Source organism: Hemibagrus wyckioides, linkage group LG23, assembly GCF_019097595.1.
Source record: "Hemibagrus wyckioides isolate EC202008001 linkage group LG23, SWU_Hwy_1.0, whole genome shotgun sequence".
In the NCBI taxonomy this organism is placed as follows: domain Eukaryota; kingdom Metazoa; phylum Chordata; class Actinopteri; order Siluriformes; family Bagridae; genus Hemibagrus; species Hemibagrus wyckioides.
The window spans coordinates 19,591,610-19,616,849 of NC_080732.1; the positions used below are offsets into that span (position 1 = coordinate 19,591,610).

At 44.2% G+C, this 25,240-nt stretch overlaps 1 protein-coding gene across 4 annotated transcripts in view; it reads right to left on the reverse strand.

The window, feature by feature from the left end:
* cpne4a (copine IVa) overlaps window positions 1–25,240 on the reverse strand; it is a 58,042-nt gene that overhangs the window by 17,783 nt on the left and 15,019 nt on the right. For 2 of the 4 annotated variants that reach the window (XM_058376203.1, XM_058376202.1), the window contains 6 exons: window positions 16,151–16,330; window positions 15,785–15,856; window positions 15,106–15,180; window positions 7,379–7,462; window positions 5,225–5,314; window positions 1,035–1,133 (listed from right to left, as the gene is read on the reverse strand). In XM_058376203.1, coding sequence (XP_058232186.1) covers window positions 1,035–1,133; window positions 5,225–5,314; window positions 7,379–7,462; window positions 15,106–15,180; window positions 15,785–15,856; window positions 16,151–16,330 — 600 coding nt within the window. The remainder of the gene's footprint in view (window positions 1–1,034; window positions 1,134–5,224; window positions 5,315–7,378; window positions 7,463–15,105; window positions 15,181–15,784; window positions 15,857–16,150; window positions 16,331–25,240) is intronic. The other 2 variants (XM_058376204.1, XM_058376205.1) reach the window with 2 other exon arrangements.

Sequence of the window (25,240 nt, forward strand, 5' to 3'; positions counted from 1 at the left end):
CTCTACACAGGTGTGTGTGTGTTATCTCTACACAGGTGTGTTATCTCTACACAGGTGAGTGTGTGTTATCTCTACACAGGTGTGTTATCTCTACACAGGTGAGTGTGTGTTATCTCTATACAGGTGTGTGTGTGTGTTATCTCTACACAGGTGTGTGTGTGTTATCTCTACACAGGTGTGTGTGTTATCTCTACACAGGTGTGGGTGTTATCTCTACACAAGTGTGTGTGTGTTATCTCTACACAGGTGTGTTATCTCTACACAGGTGAGTGTGTTATCTCTACACAGGTGAGTGTGTTACCTCTACACAGGTGAGTGTGTTATCTCTACACAGGTGAGTGTGTTATCTCTACACAGTTGTGTGTGTGTTATCTCTACACAGGTGTGTTATCTCTACACAGGTGAGTGTGTTATCTCTACACAGGTGAGTGTGTTACCTCTACACAGGTGAGTGTGTTATCTCTACACAGATGTGTGTGTTATCTCTACACAGGTAAGTGTGTTATCTCTACACAGATGTGTGTGTTATCTCTACACAGATGTGTGTGTTATCTCTACACAGGTGAGTGTGTTATCTCTACACAGGTGAGTGTGTTATCTCTACACAGGTGAGTGTGTTATCTCTACACAGGTGTGTGTGTGTTATCTCTACACAGGTGTGTTATCTCTACACAGTTGTGTGTGTGTATTATCTCTACACAGGTGTGTTATCTCTACACAGGTGTGTGTGTTATCTCTACACAGGTGAGTGTGTTACCTCTACACAGGTGAGTGTGTTACCTCTACACAGGTGAGTGTGTTATCTCTACACAGGTGTGTTATCTCTACACAGTTGTGTGTGTGTGTTATCTCTACACAGGTGTGTTATCTCTACACAGGTGTGTGTGTTATCTCTACACAGGTGAGTGTGTTATCTCTACACAGGTGAGTCTGTTATCTCTACCCAGATTTGTGTGTGTTATCTCCACACAGGTGAGTGTGTTATATGTACACATATAACAGTAGAGTGTGTTATCTGTACACAGGTGTGTTACCTGTTTGCCATCGATGGCTCCACGCATCTCTTTAAACGTGGCTTGAAACTCGCCGATGAAGTCGTGCTTGCCGTTGGAGTCCCAGTCCCACACAGAGCACTGCCCAGAGGAACAACATCTGTATGAGACACTAGATCACCAGCTGACTCTCCCTAGACAACAAATGGACTGATACTAGATGCCTCGATAAATCTGATGACACTAACAGTTTCATTTTACACACACACACACACACACACAGAGGGTTTGTTCCTTTATCGCCACTTGAGTCACAGATCCATCCACTCCAGTTAGTGCTCTCACGCTGTGAGTGGTGTTAAAGAAAAGTGTGTGTTTGGACAGTGTGACCTTTTCCTCCTGCTGAGACTGAAGCACTCTCTTTCTCCATCACGTGTGTGTGTGTGTGTGTTTGTGTGTGTGTCCTTAACTGAAGGTCTGAATAAAGTTCTTGCACTCATTGCATCTCAAGTGAATTTAGAACTCTGGACAAGGGATCTAGTGTAAATGATCTAGGGATCCAGTCACTTTGGGATGTAGGAGCTAACTCTGGGCCTTAGGGAGAGTCGATTAGCAATTCATTTCATTTGTACACTCTAGTCAGTTCTAGGGTTTATGGAGCTTGAGATTAAAATTTGTGACTACAGATCAGTCAAATGAGTGATCTATAGTTTATCTACTAGTGATCTACAGTGAGTTAATGATGGGTCTAGGGTAGATTAAGTAGGTACTGACGGTGAGATAAATACAATTATATCTAAACCTGGTGTTCAACAGGACTGAAGTCAACTATGGATCTAGTGGTCTAGGGTGAATCTATTAGGGATCTACATCTTAAGTCTTACACACTAATCAGCTTGTGTCACCTAGGAATCAGGAGTCTATAGCAGATCTGGGATCTATAGTGAAGTCAATTCGGTAAAAAAATTAGGGATCAATTACCTAACTCTAGGGGACATTGGATCCTGCTGTAAATCAACAAATAATGTAAATACATTAATAAGGTAGATTCAGGTTCCTCTGGAGTCAGGTAGGTGAATCAACTGAGTAGTAACAGTGAATCAACTAGGAATCTAAGATCACTTTGAGTCACTTAAGGATCTAGCATGAGTAGGGGTCTAGGATGATTCACTTAAGTGATCTATGAATATAGGGTGAGACAACTAGAGGAGTGGTTTAGGGATCTAGTGTTCTCCTTGCACTCCGGGTCACTGTGTTTGAGTCAGTAGCTGCAGTTGGGTGCATGTTAAATCAGTGGTAAAGCAAAGCATCTAGTGTCTAGAGTGAGTCAACTGAGGATCTAAAGTGAGTCAACTGAGGATCTAAAGTGAGTCAACTGAGGATTTAGAGTGAGTCGACTGAGGATCTAGAGTGAGTCAACTGAGGATCTAGAGTGAGTCAACTGAGGATCTATAGTGAGTCGACTGAGGATCTAGAGTGAGTCAACTGAGGATCTAAAGTGAGTCAACTGAGGATCTAAAGGGAGTCAACTGACGATCTAGGGTGAGTCAACCGAGGATCTAAAGTGAGTCAACTGAGGATCTAGAGTGAGTCAACTGAGGATCTAGAGTGAGTCAAATGAGGATCTAGAGTGAGTCAACTGAGGATCTAGAGTGAGTCAACTGAGGATCTAAAGTGAGTCAACTGAGGATCTAAAGTGAGTCAACTGAGGATCTAAAGTGAGTCAACTGAGGATCTAGGGTGAGTCAACTGAGGATCTAGGGTGAGTCAACTGAGGATCTAGGGTGAGTCAGTAGGAAGTAAAATGTCAAATGTAAAGTGTTTAAGGAACAGATCTGAGAAAATATTCTGGACGTGTTGTAGTTGTTTTATCACTTTTATTAACCACAGAGATGAAAAGTAATCATGACTGAAACACATCCTGCTCGTGTCATTAGCCGAGACGTCACTTTCATGCGGAGGGGAAATTGGGTTGGACTAAATTATGATTATTATTACAGGGGAAACAGTGTTTCTTCCTCAGCACACTGAGTGGTGCGTCACTGCCACTGATCCTGTCCTACGCAGCAGTCTGAGCGTCCACTGAGAGGACAATTGTGTTTCTAAAAGGAGTTCTGCTGGAAATATGGACCACGATTTCTCCCATGACATCAAGCTCGCTGCGTGAACCTGATTATTCTTCCCCTCCAGTTTGATTGAGGACCGCCTCGACTGGCTGTGGAAGAGCGAGGAGTCCTGCAGTGATGCTGTTTAATGTTTTTGCTCAACTTGTTGTGTATAAATGTGAGCTGACGTTGAGTGGTTCTAGAGTGTTCTATGATGGAGTGTGTTTTGTTCAGTGTTTTGTTGTGTGTCTCAGTTGTTATTGTTAACAGTGAATCAGCTGCCTGTCACTGTGCAGTCTCTGTGGTCAGAAAGTTCCCTCCCCAAAAGTCACTGTGGCCAATCAGATTCATTTACACTTAAATGGCATTTTAACAAAATGTACAGCACAAATGCTTCTGTAGCCAATCAGAGAGCAGCAAGTTTCTCCAGACCCATCAGAGAGCATTTCCATTCCTCAAAGTACTGTAGACTATCAGAGAGCAGTTCCCACCCCCAGCATCACTGTGACCAATCAGAGAACAGTTCCCATTCTCAGCATCACTGTGACCAATCAGAGTGCAGTTCCCACCCCCAGCATCACTGTGACCAATCAGAGAGCAGTTCCCACCCCCAACGTCACTGTTACCAAATGGAGATCCGTCTGTCCTGGACCTCAACGCCACTGTGGTCAAAAAGCAATTACCCATAATCTCTTGATGACACTTAACAATGTTAGTGTAGCCAATCAGAGACCAATTCCCACCAACACCACTGTAACCAATCAGATACCAGATTCTGTCACTGTGGCCAATCAGAGAGCAGTCCCTCTTCCTCAGCCAATCAGAAAGCAATTCCTAATCCCACTGCCAATGTAACTAATCAGAAAGCAATCTCTGCCCCCAGAGTCACTGTGACCAATCAGATATGACTTCACACTCAGTCTGGAGACCCCACCCCCTAATTCCACTCAAAACAAACATAATTAAATAAACAAGTCATGACTAATCACCGTGATCACTGCAGATGCACACAAACTGCACACCAAAATGATCACATCCCTGCTTGTGTCTGTCTGTCTCTGTCTGTCTGTTTATCTGTTTATCTGTCTCTGTCTGTCTGTCTATCTGTCTCTGTCCATCTGTCTTTTTGTCATTCTGTCTGTCTCTCTCTATCTGTCTGCCTCTCTGTCTGTCTTTCTGTCTCTCTGTCTGTGTGTCTTTCTGTTCATCTGTCTTTCTGTCTGTCTATCTGTTTATCTGTCTCTGTCTGTCTCTCTGTCTCTGTCCAACTGTCTTTCTGTCGCTCTGTCTGTCTCTCTGTCTGTCTGTCTGTCTTTCTGTCTCTGTCTGTGTGTCTTTCTGTCCATCTGTCTTTCTGTCTGTCTATCTGTTTATCTGTCTCTGTCTGTCTCTCTGTCTGTCTATCTGTCTCTGTCCAACTGTCTTTCTGTCACACTGTCTGTCTGTCTGTCTCTCTGTCTGTGTGTCTTTCTGTCCATCTGTCTTTCTGTCGCTCTGTCTGTCTGTCTCTCTGTCCATCTGTCTGTCTGTCTGTTTGTCTCTCTCATTATCTCTATCTATCTGTCTATCTCTGTCTCCCTGTCTGTCTGACTTTCTCTCTCTCTCTCTCTCTCTCTCTCTTACTGTCTTCTTTCGTATCTTGCAATCATCTCATCTCTATTTCTCTCTGTCTGTCTGTCTTTTTGTCTGTCTCTGTCTGTCTGTCTGTCTGTCTGTCTATGTCTCTCAGTCTGTTTGTCTCTCTCTCTCTCACTGTCTTCTATCGTAACTTACAATCATCTCATATCTATTTCTCTATGTCTCTCTCTGTCTGTCTGTCTGTCTGTGTCTATGTCTTCTGTCGATTCTTGCAATCATCTCATCTCTATTTCTCTATGTCTCTCTCCCTGTCTTTCTGTCTGTCTGTCTCTATGTCTTCTGTCGTTTCTTGCAATCATCTCATCTCTATTTCTTTCTGTCTGTCATATCTCCATCTATCTGTCTGTCATATCCTTTAATCTCTCTGCTGCCTGACAGTTGTTATCCAATAGTAAAATGTAATATTTACCCAGGGCAAACACTGTGTGTGTGTGTGTGTGTGTGTGTATGTGTGTGTGTGTGTGTGTCTGAGTGTGTGTGTTAGATCACCTTCAGTATCCTGTCATGATCTCCGCTACACAGACAGTTCAGTGAGGTTTTGAAGGTCTTCCACACAGGGTTCAGGTTGTTCATTACAGTCTGAGACACAGAAATATTTATATTTACATTTTATTACATTAGATATGTTTATATTTTAGTGATAGAACAGCAGGAGCTCTGGAACATCACTGTAATTACATCTGAGAGGAGGAGGTGGAGGAGGAGGTGGTGGTGGAGGAGGTGGTGGTGGAGGAGGAGGAGGTGGAGAAAGAAGAGGAGGAGGAGGAGAAGGTGGTGGAGGAGGCAGAGGAGAAGGAAGAGGAGGAGGAGGAGTCTCATTTAAACTGTGTTTATTAATGTTCTTCATCACCTCTACAAATCTCCTCTAACAACACATAAATAACATAAGTTTCTGTAGATTACTCTAACACTCAACTAACTAAACCCCCAAATACTGCACAACACACACACACACACACAGTATCTCACAAAAGTGAGTGCACCCCTCACATTTTTGTAAATATTTTATTATATCTTTTCATGTGACAACACTGAAGAACTGCCCCTCTGCTCCAATGTACAGTAGTGAGTGTCCAGCCTGTATAACAGTGTAAATTTACTGTCCCCTCAAAATAACTCAACACACAGACATTAATGTCTAAACCGTTGGCAACAAAAGTGACTACACCCCTAAGTGGAAATGTCCAAATTGGGTCCAATTAGCCATTTACCCTCGCCTGAGTCATGTGACTCGTTAGTGTTACAAGGTCTCAGGTGTGAATGGGGAGCAGGTGTGTTAAATTTGGTGTTATCGCTCTCACACTCTCTCACACTGGTCACTGGAAGTTCAACATGGCACCTCATGGCAAAGATCTCTCTGAGGATCTGAAAAAAAGAATTGTTGCTCTACATAAAGATGGCCTAGGCTATAAGAAGATTGCCGAGACCCTGAAACTGAGCTGCAGCACGGTGGGCAAGACCATACAGGTTTTACAGGACAGGTTCTACTCAGAACAGGCCTCACCATGGTCCACCAAAGACCAAAGAAGTTGAGTGCACATGCTGTGTCATATCCGGAGGTCGTCTTTGGGAAATAGACGTATGAGTGCTGCCAGCATTGCTGCAGAGGTTGAAGGGGTGGGGGGTCAGCCGGTCAGTGCTCAGACCATACGCCACACACTTAGGGGTGGAGTCACTTTTGAGTCACTTTTGTTGCCAACGGTTTAGACATTAATGTCTGTGTGTTGAGTTATTTTGAGGGGACAGTAAATTTACACTGTTATATAGGCTGGACACTCACTACTGTACATTGGAGCAGAGGGGCAGTTCTTCAGTGTTGTCACATGAAAAGATATAATAAAATATTTACAAAAATGTGAGGGGTGTACTCACTTTTGTGAGATACTGTATACATACATACATACACACACACACACACACACATGCACACACACACACATACACCAGCACACACATACATACACCAAAACATACAAACACACACACACACATACACACACACATACACACACACACAGACACACACATGCACACACACACATACACACACACACACACACACACATACACCAAAACATACACACACACATATACACACATACATACTCTCTACCACACATACACCTCCTTAGCAGTAATTACTGGAGTTCTTTTTTAAAGTAAGTGTGTGTGTGTGTGTGTGTGTGTGTGTGTGTGTGTTTGTGTGTGTGTGTGTTGAGAAGGTGTTTTTCAGCAGGTTATCACACATGTAATTTATCTTTAAAAATCGATGAAAGTATTTTGTGAACATTTCACCTGCTGAGCTTCATCACTTTCAATTTAATGGAAGAAGCTAAAAAGCGTCTCTGAGGCTCGACTGCCCGCGGCTCCCGAGTGACCGGCGCGATCACGCTGAAATTAAACATGGATTTTTTTCTCAACCATTTTCACATGAACTGACCGATTAAAATGAAACGATGTTTTAGTGAAACTGATGAATGCAAGAGAAGTTCTAAAACCTTCAGCATCCTGACAGGGACGAGCTTTGCAGCTGGGGGGTGGGGGGTGTATGTAAACTACTGACCAAGACAATGGGACAAACACAACTACACTGACCAAGAAGTGCAACAGACAACAGCTAATGTTTGTGTGTGTGTGTGTCACCTCTGTCCTGTACACCAGCTGTTGTGTTCCGTCATCGTTGACTCTGTAAATCTCCAGAAACGGATCTGATTTGCTGAAAAAGTCCTGCAGGAGAAAGAGAGAGAGAGGTTATGGAACCGAAGGTCTCTAATACTGAGGGATTGTTCAGGTGTGTGTGTGTGGTATCAGGTGTGTGTGTGTGGTAACAGGTGTGTGTGTGTAGTATCAGGTGTGTGTGTGGTATCAGGTGTGTGTGTGATATCAGGTATGTGTGTGTAGTATCAGGTGTGTGTGTGTGTGGTAACAGGTGTGTGTGTGTAGTATCAGGTGTGTGTGTGCGGTATCAGGTGTGTGTGTGTGTGTGGTAACAGGTGTGTGTGTGTAGTATCAGGTGTGTGTGTGGTATCAGGTGTGTGTGTGATATCAGGTGTGTGTGTGTAGTATCAGGTGTGTGTGTGTATGTGGTAACAGGTGTGTGTGTAGTATCAGGTGTGTGTGTGCGGTATCAGGTGTGTGTGTGGTATCAGGTGTGTGTGTGTGTGGTATCAGGTGTGTGTGTGTGTGGTAACAGGTGTGTGTGTGTGTGGTATCAGGTGTGTGTGTGTGTGGTAACAGGTGTGTGTGTGTAGTATCAGGTGTGTGTGTAGTATCAGGTGTGTGTGTGTGTGGTAACACGTGTGTGTGTGTAGTATCAGGTGTGTGTGTGGTATCAGGTGTGTGTGTGATATCAGGTGTGTGTGTAGTATCAGGTGTGTGTGTGTGTGGTAACAGGTGTGTGTGTGTAGTATCAGGTGTGTGTGTAGTATCAGGTGTGTGTGTGTGTGTGTGATATCAGGTGTGTGTGTGTGTAGTATCAGGTGTGTGTGTAGTATCAGGTGTGTGTGTGTGTGTGGTATCAGGTGTGTGTGTGGTATCAGGTGTGTGTGTGTGTGGTAACAGGTGTGTGTGTGTAGTATCAGGTGTGTGTGTGATATCAGGTGTGTGTGTAGTATCAGGTGTGTGTGTAGTATCAGGTGTGTGTGTGTGTGTAGTATCAGGTGTGTGTGTGTGTGTAGTATCAGGTGTGTGTGTGTGTGTGTGTGTAGTATCAGGTGTGTGTGTGTGTGTGTGTGTAGTATCAGGTGTGTGTGTGTGTAGTATCAGGTGTGTGTGTAGTATCAGGTGTGTGTGTGTGTGTAGTATCAGGTGTGTGTGTAGTATCAGGTGTGTGTGTGTGTGTGTGATATCAGGTGTGTGTGTGTGTGTGATATCAGGTGTGTGTGTAGTATCAGGTGTGTGCATGTGGTATCAGGTGTGTGTGTGATATCGGGTGTGTGTGTAGTATCAGGTGTGTGTGTGGAATCAGGTGTGTGTGTAGTATCATGTGTGTGTGTGGTCTCAGGTGTGTGTGTGTGTAGTATCAGTTGTGTGTGTGTGGTATCAGGTGTGTGTGTGTGTGTGTGTAGTATCAGGTGTGTGTGTGTGTAGTATCATGTGTGTGTGTGGTCTCAGGTGTGTGTGTGTGTAGTATCAGTTGTGTGTGTGTGGTATCAGGTGTGTGTGTGTGTGTGTAGTATCAGGTGTGTGTGTGTGTGATATCAAGTGTGTGTGTGTGTGTGTGTGTGTGGTATCAAGTGTGTGTGTGGTATCAGGTGTGTGTGTGTGTGGTATCAGATGTGTGTGTAGTATCAGGTGTGTGTGTGTGTATGTGGTATCAGGTGTGTGTAGTATCAGGCATGTGTGTGTAGTATCAGGTGTGTATTTAGTATCAGATGTGTGTGTGTAGTATCAGGTGTGTGTGTGGTATCAGGTGTGTGTGTGTGTGGTTTCAGGTGTGTATGTAGTATCAGGTGTGTGTGTGGTATCAGATGTGTGTGTGTGTAGTATCAGATGTGTGTGTAGTATCAGGTGTGTGTGTAGTATCAGGTGTGTGTGTAGTATCAGATGTGTGTGTGTAGTATCAGATGTGTGTGTGTAGTATCAGGTGTGTGTGTGTAGTATGAGGTGTGTATGTAGTATCAGGTGTGTGTGTAGTATCAGGTGTGTGTGTAGTATCAGATGTGTGTGTGTAGTAACAGATGTGTGTGTGTAGTATCAGATGTGTGTGTGTAGTATCAGATGTGTGTGTGTAGTATCAGATGTGTGTGTGTAGTATCAGGTGTGTGTGTGTAGTATCAGATGTGTGTGTGTTTAGTATCAGATGTGTGTGTGTAGTATCAGGTGTGTATGTAGTATCAGGTGTGTGTGTAGTAGTATCAGATGTGTGTGTGTAGTATCAGGTGTGTGTGTAGTAGTATCAGATGTGTGTGTGTGTGTGTGTGTATGGTATCAGGTGTGTATTTAGTATCAGATGTGTGTGTAGTATCAGGTGTGTGTGTGTAGTATCAGGTGTGTATGTAGTAGTATCAGATATGTGTGTATTTAGTATCAGATGTGTGTGTGTAGTATCAGGTGTGTGTGTGTGTGTATGGTATCAGGTGTGTATGTAGTATCAGGCGTGTATGTAGTATCAGATGTGTGTGTGTAGTATCAGGTGTGTGTGTGTGTGTATGGTATCAGGTGTGTATGTAGTATCAGGTGTGTATGTAGTATCAGATGTGTGTGTGTAGTATCAAGTGTGTATGTAGTAGTATCAGATATGTGTGTGTAGTATCAGGTGTGTGTGTGTGTATGTGGTATCAGGTGTGTATTTAGTATCAGATGTGTGTGTGTTTAGTATCAGATGTGTGTGTGTAGTATCAGGTGTGTATGTAGTATCAGGTGTGTGTGTAGTAGTATCAGATGTGTGTGTGTAGTATCAGGTGTGTGTGTAGTAGTATCAGATGTGTGTGTGTGTGTGTGTGTATGGTATCAGGTGTGTATTTAGTATCAGATGTGTGTGTAGTATCAGGTGTGTGTGTGTAGTATCAGGTGTGTATGTAGTAGTATCAGATATGTGTGTATTTAGTATCAGATGTGTGTGTGTAGTATCAGGTGTGTGTGTGTGTGTATGGTATCAGGTGTGTATGTAGTATCAGGCGTGTATGTAGTATCAGATGTGTGTGTGTAGTATCAGGTGTGTGTGTGTGTGTATGGTATCAGGTGTGTATGTAGTATCAGGTGTGTATGTAGTATCAGATGTGTGTGTGTAGTATCAAGTGTGTATGTAGTAGTATCAGATATGTGTGTGTAGTATCAGGTGTGTGTGTGTGTATGTGGTATCAGGTGTGTATTTAGTATCAGATGTGTGTGTGTGTAGTATCTGATGTGTGTGTGTAGTATCAGGTGTGTGTGTGTGTAGTATCAGATGTGTGTGTGTAGTATCAGGTGTGTATGTAGTATCAGGTGTGTGTGTAGTATCAGGTGTGTGTGTGTAGTATCAGGTGTGTGTGTGTGTAGTATCAGATGTGTGTGTGTAGTATCAGGTGTGTGTGTGTAGTATCAGGTGTGTGTGTAGTAGTATCAGATGTGTGTGTGTGTGTGTGTGTATGGTATCAGGTGTGTATGTAGTATCAGGTGTGTATTTAGTATCAGATGTGTGTGTAGTATCAGGTGTGTGTGTGTGTGTATGGTATCAGGTGTGTATGTAGTATCAGGCGTGTATGTAGTATCAGATGTGTGTTTAGTATCAGATGTGTGTGTGTAGTATCAGGTGTGTATGTAGTAGTATCCGATGTGTGTGTGTAGTATCAGATGTGTGTGTGTAGTATCAGATGTGTGTGTGTAGTATCAGATGTGTGTGTGTAGTATCAGATGTGTGTGTGTAGTATCAGATATGTGTGTGTAGTATCAGATGTGTGTGTGTGTAGTATCAGGTGTGTGTGTAGTATCAGATATGTGTGTGTAGTATCAGATGTGTGTGTGTGTAGTATCAGGTGTGTGTAGTATCAGATGTGTGTGTGTTTAGTATAAGATGTGTATGTAGTATCAGGTGTGTGTGTAGTAGTATCAGATGTGTGTGTGTAGTATCAGGTGTGTGTGTGTGTGTGTGTAGTATCAGGTGTGTGTGTGTGTAGTATCAGGTGTGTGTGTAGTATCAGATGTGTGTGTGTAGTATCAGATGTGTGTGTGTGTAGTATCAGGTGTGTGTGTAGTATCAGATGTGTGTGTGTAGTATCAGGTGTGTGTGTAGTATCAGGTGTGTGTGTGTAGTATCAGATGTGTGTGTGTTTAGTATCAGATGTGTGTGTGTAGTATCAGGTGTGTATGTAGTAGTATCAGATGTGTGTGTGTGTGTGTGTGTATGGTATCAGGTGTGTATGTAGTATCAGGTGTGTATTTAGTATCAGATGTGTGTGTGTAGTATCAGGTGTGTGTATGTGTGTGTATGGTATCAGGTGTGTATGTAGTATCAGGCGTGTATGTAGTAGTATCAGATATGTGTGTGTAGTATCAGGTGTGTGTGTGTGTATGTGGTATCAGGTGTGTATTTAGTATCAGATGTATGTGTGTAGTATCTGATGTGTGTGTGTAGTATCAGGTGTGTGTGTGTGTAGTATCAGATGTGTGTGTGTAGTATCAGATGTGTATGTAGTATCAGGTGTGTGTGTAGTAGTATCAGATGTGTGTGTGTGTGTGTATGTAGTATCAGGTGTGTATGTAGTATCAGGCGTGTATGTAGTATCAGATGTGTGTGTGTAGTATCAGGTGTGTATGTAGTAGTATCAGATGTGTGTGTGTGTGTATGTGGTATCAGGTGTGTATTTAGTATCAGATGTATGTGTGTGTAGTATCTGATGTGTGTGTGTAGTATCAGGTGTGTATGTAGTATCAGGTGTGTGTGTGTGTGTGTGTGTGTGTGTAGTATCAGGTGTGTGTGTAGTATCAGGTGTGTGTGTAGTATCAGATGTGTGTGTAGTAGTATCAGATGTGTGTGTGTAGTATCAGGTGTGTGTGTGTGTGTAGTATCAGGTGTGTATGTAGTATCAGATGTGTGTGTAGTATCAGGTGTGTGTGTAGTAGTATCAGATGTGTGTGTGTAGTATCAGGTGTGTGTGTGTGTGTGTGTAGTATCAGGTGTGTGTGTGTGTAGTATCAGGTGTGTGTGTAGTATCAGATGTGTGTGTGTAGTATCAGATGTGTGTGTGTGTAGTATCAGGTGTGTGTGTAGTATCAGGTGTGTGTGTGTAGTATCAGATGTGTGTGTGTGTAGTATCAGATGTGTGTGTGTGTAGTATTAGATGTGTGTTTAGTATCAGATGTGTGTGTGTAGTATCAGGTGTGTGTGTGTAGTATCAGGTGTGTGTGTGTGTGTAGTATCAGGTGTGTGTGTGTAGTATCAGGTGTGTGTGTGTAGTATCAGGTGTGTGTGTGTGTAGTATCAGGTGTGTGTGTGTGTGTAGTATCAGGTGTGTGTGTGTAGTATCAGGTGTGTGTGTGTAGTATCAGGTGTGTGTGTGTAGTATCAGGTGTGTGTGTGTGTAGTACTCAGGTGTGTGTGTGTTTGTGTATATGTGTGTGCAGTACTCAGGTGTGTGTGTGTGTGTGTAGTACTCAGGTGTGTGTGTGTAGTATCAGGTGTGTGTGTGTAGTATCAGGTGTGTGTGTGTGTGTAGTATCAGGTGTGTGTGTGTAGTATCAGGTGTGTGTGTAGTATCAGGTGTGTGTGTGTAGTATCAGGTGTGTGTGTGTGTAGTATCAGGTGTGTGTGTGTAGTATCAGGTGTGTGTGTAGTATGAGGTGTGTGTGTGTAGTATCAGGTGTGTGTGTGTGTAGTATCAGGTGTGTGTGTGTGTAGTATCAGGTGTGTGTGTGTAGTATTAGATGTGTGTTTAGTATCAGATGTGTGTGTGTAGTATCAGGTGTGTGTGTGTGTGTAGTATCAGGTGTGTGTGTGTAGTATCAGGTGTGTGTGTGTAGTATTAGATGTGTGTTTAGTATCAGATGTGTGTGTGTAGTATCAGGTGTGTGTGTGTGTGTAGTATCAGGTGTGTGTGTGTAGTATCAGGTGTGTGTGTGTAGTATTAGATGTGTGTTTAGTATCAGATGTGTGTGTGTAGTATCAGGTGTGTGTGTGTGTGTAGTATCAGGTGTGTGTGTGTAGTATCAGGTGTGTGTGTGTAGTATTAGATGTGTGTTTAGTATCAGATGTGTGTGTGTGTAGTATCAGGTGTGTGTGTGTGTGTAGTATCAGGTGTGTGTGTGTAGTATCAGGTGTGTGTGTGTAGTATTAGATGTGTGTTTAGTATCAGATGTGTGTGTGTAGTATCAGGTGTGTGTGTGTGTAGTATCAGGTGTGTGTGTGTAGTATCAGGTGTGTGTGTGTAGTATCAGGTGTGTGTGTGTAGTATCAGGTGTGTGTGTAGTATGAGGTGTGTGTGTAGTATCAGATTTTTGCAGTGTTGTATATTTGTAGTGAGAGTCTTTAACCAGATTAAACCTGAATTAAATTAATTTCCCCCAAGAGTTCCAAAAACCTCTTTCTCCCCCTTACTGCCTCTTCATCACTTTAGTTTTTATTTTCACGCTAAAGCTCTGTGAGCGATCTGTAACACAGCGCTGTGTGAAATAAACACAAATACCTGGATTATAGAGAATCATTTTGCTGATTCGATTCTTTTGAACCTCTCAACTCATTTGATTCGTTGTTGATGATTCATGTCTTTTAAAATTCTGCATGAGGTTCAGAAAATATCTTAACATCATGTTTTTCTCTTCAGTCTGTGGAAGGGATTAAAGGAACGCAGAAAATGTTCTGATTCGTTTTTACGCTGTGAATCAATTCACCTGATTCACTTAAAGGAGTCGTTTATGATTCATCACTGATTCATATCTTACTGATTAGACGTTTTTACAGACATCCCCTCTTACGTTTACAGAATCTCCTCCAGCTCTGTGTGTGTGTGTGTGTGTGTTTATTTCACATTTCTCACACTTGCTTTCACTTCTTTTTACACCTCCGCTTCTCACAACAACCGTGTGTGTGTGTGTGTGTGTGTGTGTGTTAACCGTTGTGGTGAGATTTCAGCTTCAGAATCATTTTCCTGCTGCTGTTTATTTGTGTGTTTCTGTTTATTTTTATATTTAAACAGTGAAGTTTTCAGTTTCCTGTTTCCCTGCTGCACTTATTACATTTTATTATTAATCAATCATGTCATCTGTCTGAGAGAGGGGGGGGGTTAAAGGAGTGATAGAGGACAGTGTGAGATGAAGATAGAGTGAGATTCTGAATCTGTTCTTAAATTAGACAGTAATGTAATTTATAGCGTTTATGCAAAGTCAACAACAAATGAATTTTAGGGAAGAAGGATGAGAGAGAGAGAGAGAGAGAGAGAGCGAGGGGTATGACTGGGATGAAGGAGGGTGAGAGAGAGAGATGAGAGAAAACATAAAAATTAGTTTCTCTCTCTCTCTCTCTCTCTCTGTAATTGTTTCAGTGAAGGTTGAACATTTCACTTTCTTTCTCCTTCTCTGTTTCACTTCTCTCTGTCAATCAATTTTCATTTCTTTCCTGCTCTCAGATGCGCTTCTTCTCTCTCTTGTCAAACTGTGTCTTTTGCTCTGTCTCTCCTCTTTATTTGTTACTGTCATCTCTCTCTCTCTCTCTCTCCTCATATCTAACTAAAATCTTTAGACTGTTAAACCTGGGTATGTAAATCAGACAAAAAGAGACAGAGCTCTGAGGGTTAAACCTGACCTCATTTCCTGTCTGTCTCTCTCTTACTTCCTGTATACAGCATGTCCTCGTGTTAGCCTCAGGTAACAATGCTGTCACTCAGATGATTAAAATAAGCTCTCTATGAGTGCATGTGTCTGAAGGTGTGTGTGTGTGTGTGTGTGTGTACATATACCTTATCATCCAGTTTCCTGGCACTGAACGATAGCTCCACATAGTCGTTATTCCCCATCAGTTCCTCCGCTGTGACCTGGAACCATGATGAGTGAATACACGCACGGCATTCTGGGTAATACTGTTACTGCTTAATAAAGAAGACTGAGTCGTTAAACTTGTCCAGGGTCAGAAGAGGAGGAGCTTCGGTCACATCCTTACCATAACATACCAGCTTTAATCTGATGCTATAACAGTTAGCATAATGCTAGCTATTCGACATGGTCTGATCATTCATAACTCCAGTTACCGTTAGGATTAGCAGCAGGTTAGTGCCTCTAACTTTTCTTATAACTTCAATTATATAACTTTAAACTTTTTTTTTTTTTCCAGATGTTTAATTTCATGACCCATTAATTCAGGATCAGTTTTATGCTACAATATTTCAAATAATGTTAGCAAACTTGGCTAGCTCCTGCTACAGAGGTGAGGTAACGTTAGCTAAGATAAGCTAGTCAGTTAGTAGCTCAGTTTAGTTTTCATGCTAAAGCTGAGGATGTGAACAGAAAATAATCAGCGGAAATCAGACTCTGCCCCCTGATGACCCAAGACCAGGTCAGCTGTCAGTCAGTTAAAGAAAACCATGCTAACATGCTAGCACCACAGCAGTGAAGAGGAGGATGAGGAGGAGGGAAGTGTACCATGATGGTGGACTTGCCCACGGTGTTGCAGTGCTTCAGCAGAGCTTTAGACAGCTTTCTCTGGGACACAATCTGTTCAGGGACGGAAAAAAGATACAGGAACACGCGTCACGTCTCTCACGACTCAGCGCTTTTCATACGAAGAAGGAAAGCAGATGACAGACGCCAGATGGCGAAGTCTCAGAGCCACAGGTGTGAAGAACAGACCAACACGTGGAGTGAAGCACTGCCCCAGAAGAAAGGAGAAACATTCTACTGCATCAGACCAGGTGTCCCGGTTCTGCTCTAACTCACTGGGTTATAATTAACATGGGTTGGTTAAGGAAGGTGATCTGATTGGAGGAATGTGTGTGTGTGTGTGTGTACCTGTCCCAGTGTACACTCCATGGCCCCCAGGCAGTCTGCTTCCTTGGTGTCGTTGTGGCTGTTGCTGATGTCGTAGAGCTCGTAGCGGAGGCGCTGCACCTCCTCGAAGTAGTAGTCAAGGGTGAAGACTTTGGAGAAGGTGGGATTGATGGAGCTCCGGATCACCTCTGTCCTGTCCACCTGCAGAGACACGAGAAATTATAACACACAGTTCTGGACTCTGATTGGTGGATCAAGTGATGATTCATTCAGCAGCTCTGACCCAGAGAGTTTATAACAGAGTGTTTATAACAGAGTGTTTATAACAAGGTGTTATGAACAGAGTGTTAATAACAGGGTGTTTGTAACAGTGTTTTTATAACAGAATATTTATAACAGTGTTTATAACAGAGTGTTTATAGCAGAGTGTTTATAAGAGGGTGTTTATAGCAGAGTGTTTATAAGAGGGTGTTTATGACAGTGTTTATAACAGATTATTTATAAGTGTTTGTAAAATTCAATCACATGATCTGAAGAGATCTGTCCTGAGTTCATCCTGAAACATGTTCTGTTTCATTTCTGTGTTTTTTTACAGAACTCTAGAGGATGGATATTAGCGAGTGAGATATTGCTGATAAAAGCTGAAATATTTTCTGAATCCTCTTTAAATCCCCTCGGTTAAAGCTTTCTGCATTTCTGTATTTTACATTTTTATCTGTAAAGCTGCTCCACATTTCCCTCAGGACTCTTCATCACTGAGCTGAAGCTGAAGCTGAAGCCAGGTTCCAGGATTTTAAAGGAGATCTTCACTGTAACTGTAATGTCCTGGGGTACTGCGTGAACAGAGCGAGGATTTTACTCTACTGGACATCTGAACCCTGGACATGACCGATTCCAGATCCTCTGAGACTCGAGGAACAAAGTGTGGAGTTAATGACTTTCCTGAAGACTCCAACCTCAACCATTTATCTGAGAAAAACACAGCAATGAGACGACTTTAAACCCACAGAGACACGAGAGGAGGAAAAGACCAGAAACCTGAGGAGAACATTCTGGAAAAAACACAGGAGAATCTGATGAGCTCTCTGTCTCTCTCTCTTTCTCTCTCTTTTACATACCCTCTCTCTCTCTATCTCTCTCTCTGTCTGTCTCTCTCTCTCTCTCTCTCTCTTTCACATACCCTTTCTCTCTCTCTGCCCCCCCTCTCTGTTTTTGTTGAGGATGTGATGACGATGGGGGATGGAGGATTTCATCACTCTTCTGTCAGTCAGGTGCTGTTTTCCTGTGAGATCTCGGAGTGTGTGATTCTGTTGTTTCCTCCTGAGCAGAAACACGACTCAGGGAAACAATTCAGACTGGAAACTTTCCTTTTCCATCGAAACCTTCTGCAGTCGGAAGCCTGGTGGATCGGTTCGGTCACTCGCTTTGGTCACTCTCTTCGGTCACTCGCTTCTCACCAGCTGACACATGAAATGAGCCATCATTAATTTATCCTATTCATCTCAGTGACCGAGAGAAAAGGGAGAGGAGAGAAAGAGAGAGAGAGAGAGAGAGAGAGAGAGAGAAAGGGCAGATACAGTAAATCAGCAGTGGATGGACCTGACGCTGAAAGCATGGTTCATCCACGGTTCCTGACCCACATCTGGAGAAGATCTCTTTCAATGTCAGGTTCCTGATGTTCACACAGAGAGAGAGAGAGGACTAAAGAAAATCTCTCCTTCTTTCTCCTCTCACACACACACACAAACACACACACACACTTCCTCATATCCTTTGTGTGTGTAAACAAAAGCCCTGACTTTTAAAGGCAGATCTGATCACTGAGATGTTTCTTCAGTGTCATCTCTACATCCTACTCCTGAAAACATTCATCTTCAGCGGTCAGCTAAAGTCCTGCAAACACGAGTCTCAGAAGATCCCAGGTCCACTGCTCAGAGCATCTACTCTGCTTCAGAGCCCTGAGAGTGAAACCTTGAGGGTTTTGTACAGAACATGTGAAGATCACTGGATCTGACCATCACTGACCTCAGATCAAACCCGAGCAGCTGCTGTGAGCCACGCTGATGTCCTACAAGCTCCAGATAGATCAATCATGCAGGATTTATAGAAACCAGCAGCCATGAAATATTGATTTAAAGTGCACTGGTGTGTTTGTGACTGGAGCATCAATAAGTGATAGAGAGGAAGTTGTTCTGATGACGAAAAAGAGACAAAAATAGGACGAGGAACTCATGTCCAGATTCTGTGGTCACTTCATACTTTACCTCAGATTTACAGTAACCATCAAGAACAACCAGGTCCAGATCTCTGTAAGCTCCGCCTCCTCACACACCACCATCTCTCATGAGCTTTTTAATGTGCAGGAACCCAGAAGAACATTTTGAGCGGGATACACACACACACACACACACACACTTAGAGGAACAACACACACACTTAGAGGAACAACACACACACACACTTAGAGGAACAACACACACACTTAGAGGAACAACACACACACACACTTAGAGGAACGACACACACACACACACACAGAGGAACAACACACACACTTAGAGGAACAACACACACACACACTTAGAGGAACGACACACACACACACACACAGAGGAACAACACACACACACACACACACAGAGGAACAACACACACACACACTTAGAGGAACGACACACACACACACACAGAGGAACAACACACACACACACACAGAGGAACAACACACACACACTCTCACACACACACACACTTAGAGGAACAACACACACACACTCACACTCAGTGGAACAACACACACACACACACACACACTTAGAGGAACAACACACACACACTTAGAGGAACAATACACACACAAACACACTTAGAGGAACAACACACACACACACTCAGAGGAACAACACACACACACACACACTCTCACACACACACACTTAAAGGAACAACACACACACACACTCACACTCAGAGGAACAACACACACACACACTCACTCACACTCACACACACACTCAGAGGAACAACACACACACACTCACACACATACACACTCAGAGGAACAACACACACACACTCACACTCACACACACACTCTCACACACACACACTTAGAGGAACAACACACACACACACTCACACTCAGAGGAACAACACACACACACACTCACTCACACTCACACACACACTCAGAGGAACAACACACACACACTCACACACATACACACTTAGAGGAACAACACACACACACTCACACTCTCACACACACACACTTAGAGGAACAACACACACACACACTCACACTCAGAGGAACAACACACACACACACTCAGAGGAACAACACACACACACTCACACACATACACACACTCACTCAAACTCACACACACACTCACACTCAGTGGAACAACACACACACACTTAGAGGAACAATACACACACAAACACACTTAGAGGAACAACACACACACACACACACACACACTCAGAGGAACAACACACACACACTCACACACATACACACACTCACTCAAACTCACACACACACTCACACTCAGTGGAACAACACACACACACACACACACTTAGAGGAACAATACACACACAAACACACTTAGAGGAACAATACACACACAAACACACTTAGAGGAACAACACACACACATACACACTCAGAGGAACAACACACACACACACTCTCTCACACACACACTTAGAGGAACAACACACACTCACACTCAGAGGAACAACACACACACACACTCACTCACACTCACACACACACTCAGAGGAACAACACACACACACTCACACACATACACACTCAGAGGAACAACACACACACACTCACACGCACACACACTCAGAGAAACAACACACACTCAGACACACATGCACACACACTCAGAGGAACAACACACTCACACACACTCACTCACACACACACAAACACTCAGAGGAACAACACACACACACACATACACACTCAGAGGAACAACACGCACTCACTCACACTCACACACACACAAGCACTCAGAGGAACAACACACACACACACATACACACTCAGAGGAACAACACGCACTCACTCACACTCACACACACACAAACACTCAGAGGAACAACACACACACACACATACACTCACACATACACACTCAGAGGAACAACACACACTCACTCACACTCACACACACACAAACACTCAGAGGAACAACACACACACACACATACACTCACACATACACACTCAGAGGAACAACACGCACTCACTCACACACACTCACTCACACTCACACACACAAACACTCAGAGGAACAACACACACTCACTCACACACACTCACTCACACTCACACAAACACTCAGAGGAACAACACACACTCACTCACACACACACAAACACTCAGAGGAACAACACACACACACACATACACTCACACATACACACTCAGAGGAACAACACACACTCACTCACACACACTCACTCACACTCACACACACACAAACACTCAGAGGAACAACACACACTCACTCACACACACTCACTCACACTCACACACACACAAACACTCAGAGGAACAACACACACTCACTCACACACACTCACTCACACTCACACACACACAAACACTCAGAGGAACAACACACACTCACTCACACAGAGCAGTGACACACACTCAGAGGAGCTCTCTCTCTCTCTCTCTCTCTCTCTCACACACACTGAAAGGATGGAGATGGATGTAGACTTTAATAAATAAGTAGAAGACGGTTTTATCTTCTGCTTTTTACATAATTCATACACTTTCAAGCTGATCGAGTACACACTCTCTCCAAACACACACTCTCTCCAAACACACACTCTCTCCAAACACACACTCTCTCCAAACACACACTCTCTCCAAACACACACTCGCTCCAAACACACACTCTCTCCAAACACACACTCGCTCCAAACACACACTCTCTCCAAACACACACTCTCTCCAAACACACACTCTCTCCAAACACACACTCGCTCCAAACACACACTCGCTCCAAACACACACTCTCTCCAAACACACACTCTCTCCAAACACACACTCGCTCCAAACACACACTCTCCAAACACACACTCTCTCCAAACACACACTCTCTCCAAACACACACTCGCTCCAAACACACACTCGCTCCAAACACACACTCGCTCCAAACACACACTCGCTCCAAACACACACTCTCCAAACACACACTCTCTCCAAACACACACTCTCTCCAAACACACACTCGCTCCAAACACACACTCTCCAAACACACACTCTCTCCAAAGACACACTCTCTCCAAACACACACTCGCTCCAAACACACACTCTCTCCAAACACACACTCGCTCCAAACACACACTCTCTCCAAACACACACTCTCTCCGAGTACACACACTCTCTCCAAACACACACTCGCTCCAAACACACACTCTCCAAACACACACTCTCTCCAAACACACACTCTCTCCAAACACACACTCTCTCCAAACACACACTCGCTCCAAACACACACTCTCTCCAAACACACACTCTCTCCAAACACACACTCGCTCCAAACACACACTCGCTCCAAACACACACTCTCTCCAAACACACACTCGCTCCAAACACACACTCGCTCCAAACACACACTCTCCAAACACACACTCTCTCCAAACACACACTCTCTCCAAACACACACTCGCTCCAAACACACACTCTCTCCAAACACACACTCGCTCCAAACACACACTCTCTCCAAACACACACTCTCTACGAACACACACTCTCTCCGAGTACACACACTCTCCAAACACACACTCTCTCCAAACACACACTCTCTCCAAACACACACTCTCTCCGAACACACACTCTCTCCAAACACACACTCTCTCCGAACACACACTCTCTCCGAACACACACTCTCTCCGAACACACTCTCTCCAAACACACACTCTCTCCAAACACACACTCTCTCCGAGTACACACACTCTCCAAACACACACTCTCTCCAAACACACACTCTCTCCAAACACACACTCTCTCCGAAAACACACTCTCTCCGAAAACACACTCTCTCCAAACACACACTCTCTCCAAAAACACACTCTCTACGAACACACACTCTCTCCGAGTACACACACTCTCCAAACACACACTCTCTCCAAACACACACTCTCTCCAAACACACACTCTCCAAACACACACTCTCTCCAAACACACACTCTCTCCAAACACACACTCTCTCCGAACACACACTCTCTCCAAACACACACTCTCTCCGAACACACTCTCTCCAAACACACTCTCTCTGAACACACACTCTCTCCAAACACACACTCTCTCCAAACACACACTTTCTCCGAGTATACACTTTCTCCAAACACACACTCTCTCCAAACACACTCTCTCCAAACACACACTCTCCAAACACACACTCTCCAAACACACACTCTCCAAACACACACTCTCTCCGAACACACACTCTCTCCGAACACACACTCTCTCTGAACACACACTCTCTCCAAACACACACTTTCTCCGAGTATACACTTTCTCCGAACACACACTCTCTCCAAACACACACTCTCTCCGAACACACACTCTCTCCGAACACACACTCTCTCTGAACACACACTCTCTCCAAACACACACTTTCTCCGAGTATACACTTTCTCCGAACACACACTCTCTCCAAACACACACTCTCTCCAAACACACACTCTCTCCAACACACACTTTCTCCGAGTATACACTTTCTCCGAACACACACTCTCTCCAAACACACACTCTCTCCAAACACACACTCTCTGAACACACACTCTCTCCGAACACACACTCTCTCCGAACACACACTCTCTCCGAACACACACTCTCCGAGCACACACACTCTCCGATCACACACTCTCTCCGAACACACTCTCTCCGAACACACACTCTCCGAACACACACTCTCCGAACACACACTCTCCGAACACACACTCTCCGAACACACACTCTCCGAACACACACTCTCTGAACACACACTCTCTGAACACACACTCTCTGAGCACACACTCTCTCCGATCACACACTCTCTCCGAACACACTCTCTCCGAACACACACTCTCCGAACACACACTCTCCGAACACACACTCTCCGAACACACTCTCTCCGAACACACACTCTCCGAACACACACTCTCCGAACACACACTCTCTGAACACACACTCTCTGAACACACACTCTCTCCGAACACACTCTCTCCGAACACACACTCTCTCCGAACACACACTCTCTCCGAACACACACTCTCTGAACACACACTCTCTCCGAACACACTCTCTCCGAACACACACTCTCTCCGAACACACACTCTCTCCGAACACACACACTCTCCGAACACACACTCTCTGAACACACACTCTCTCTGAACACACACTCTCTCAGAACACACACTCTCTCCGATCACACACTCTCTGAACACACACACTCTCCGAACACACACTCTCCGAACACACACTCTCTCCGAGTACACACTCTCTCCGAGTACACACACTCTCCGAGCACACACTCTCTCCGAACACACACTCTCTGAGCACACACACTCTCCGAGCACACACTCTCTCCGATCACACACTCTCTCCGAACACACACTCTCCGAACACACTCTCTCCGAACACACACTCTCTGAACACACACTCTCTGAACACACTCTCTCCGAACACACACTCTCCGAACACACACTCTCCGAACACACTCTCTCCGAACACACACTCTCTGAGCACACACACTCTCTGAGCACACACTCTCTCTGAACACACACTCTCTCTGATCACACACTCTCTCCGAACACACACTCTCTGAGCACACACACTCTCTGAGCACACACACTCTCTGAGCACACACTCTCTCTGAGCACACACTCTCTCCGATCACACACTCTCTCCGAACACACACTCTCTGAGCACACACACTCTCTGAGCACACACTCTCTCTGAACACACACTCTCTCCGATCACACACTCTCTCCGAACACACACTCTCTGAGCACACACACTCTCTGAGCACACACTCTCTCCGAACACACACTCTCTGAGCACACACACTCTCTGAGCACACACTCTCTCCGATCACACACTCTCTCCGAACACACACTCTCTCTTGATTCTCTTTGATTAGATGATTTATGAGGGAAGGGGTGGAGCTGATCATCTTTGATTAGATGATTTATGAGGGAAGGGGCGGAGCTGATCATCTTTGATTAGATGATATATGAGGGAAGGGGCGGAGTCACCAGAGGGCACTATTATTTTTATTTGTACACGGCTACTATATTTTCTGTAATGAACAAATTATCCATCTAAATGGAATTATTTATTTAAACAGCAGTGACACTAACGAGTTTCTCCGTCTGAACTGGTTAAAGATCGTGAGCGTCTTCCTTCTCTTTCCTCAGAGTGTTTTGCCGGGTCATTTGGTGTTTCTGTCCCCATACACACCTCATATCAGCAGCGTTAATTCACCATCCTGCTCTGACCTACAAACACGCTTTACTCCACGCTGTAGAGAACAGGACGGGTGTGTAGTGTGCGGTCAGAGACACGGCGTCCATCCCAGGGCTCGCTTTAGACTCCACACGCTGCAGGATTTTCTGCTTTCGCTGCTTAAAATGTTTGGATTCAGCTGATCAGATGTGCTTAAGCAGGACGCGAGGACAGCGCTGGGCAGGAATTCACCTCTCACTGGACTCTTCTGGAGCTCGAACCCTCACAAGCAGCTGTTTACTTAAAAACAATAAACACTACCACAACACAGCACAGCCGTTACTCTGCTGAATCTGCTGTTACCTAACTAGTGCCCTTCCTGCCAAAGCAGCCATTTGTAGGCCCATTACAGCCTGCAGAGCCTGAAACACAGATCTGATGCACTAATGTTGGATAATGTTGGAAGCTAATGTTTGCTAATCCACATGTGATTAGATGCATCTAATCTATAAAAGTTTGAAATAAGACACTTCCTCAAACACAGCACTTACAATAACAGTGGTGCTTCAAAATGGGACACGCCCATGACAGTGGTACTTCAAATTAGGACACACCCATTAAAGTGGTGCTTCATAATCTGACAC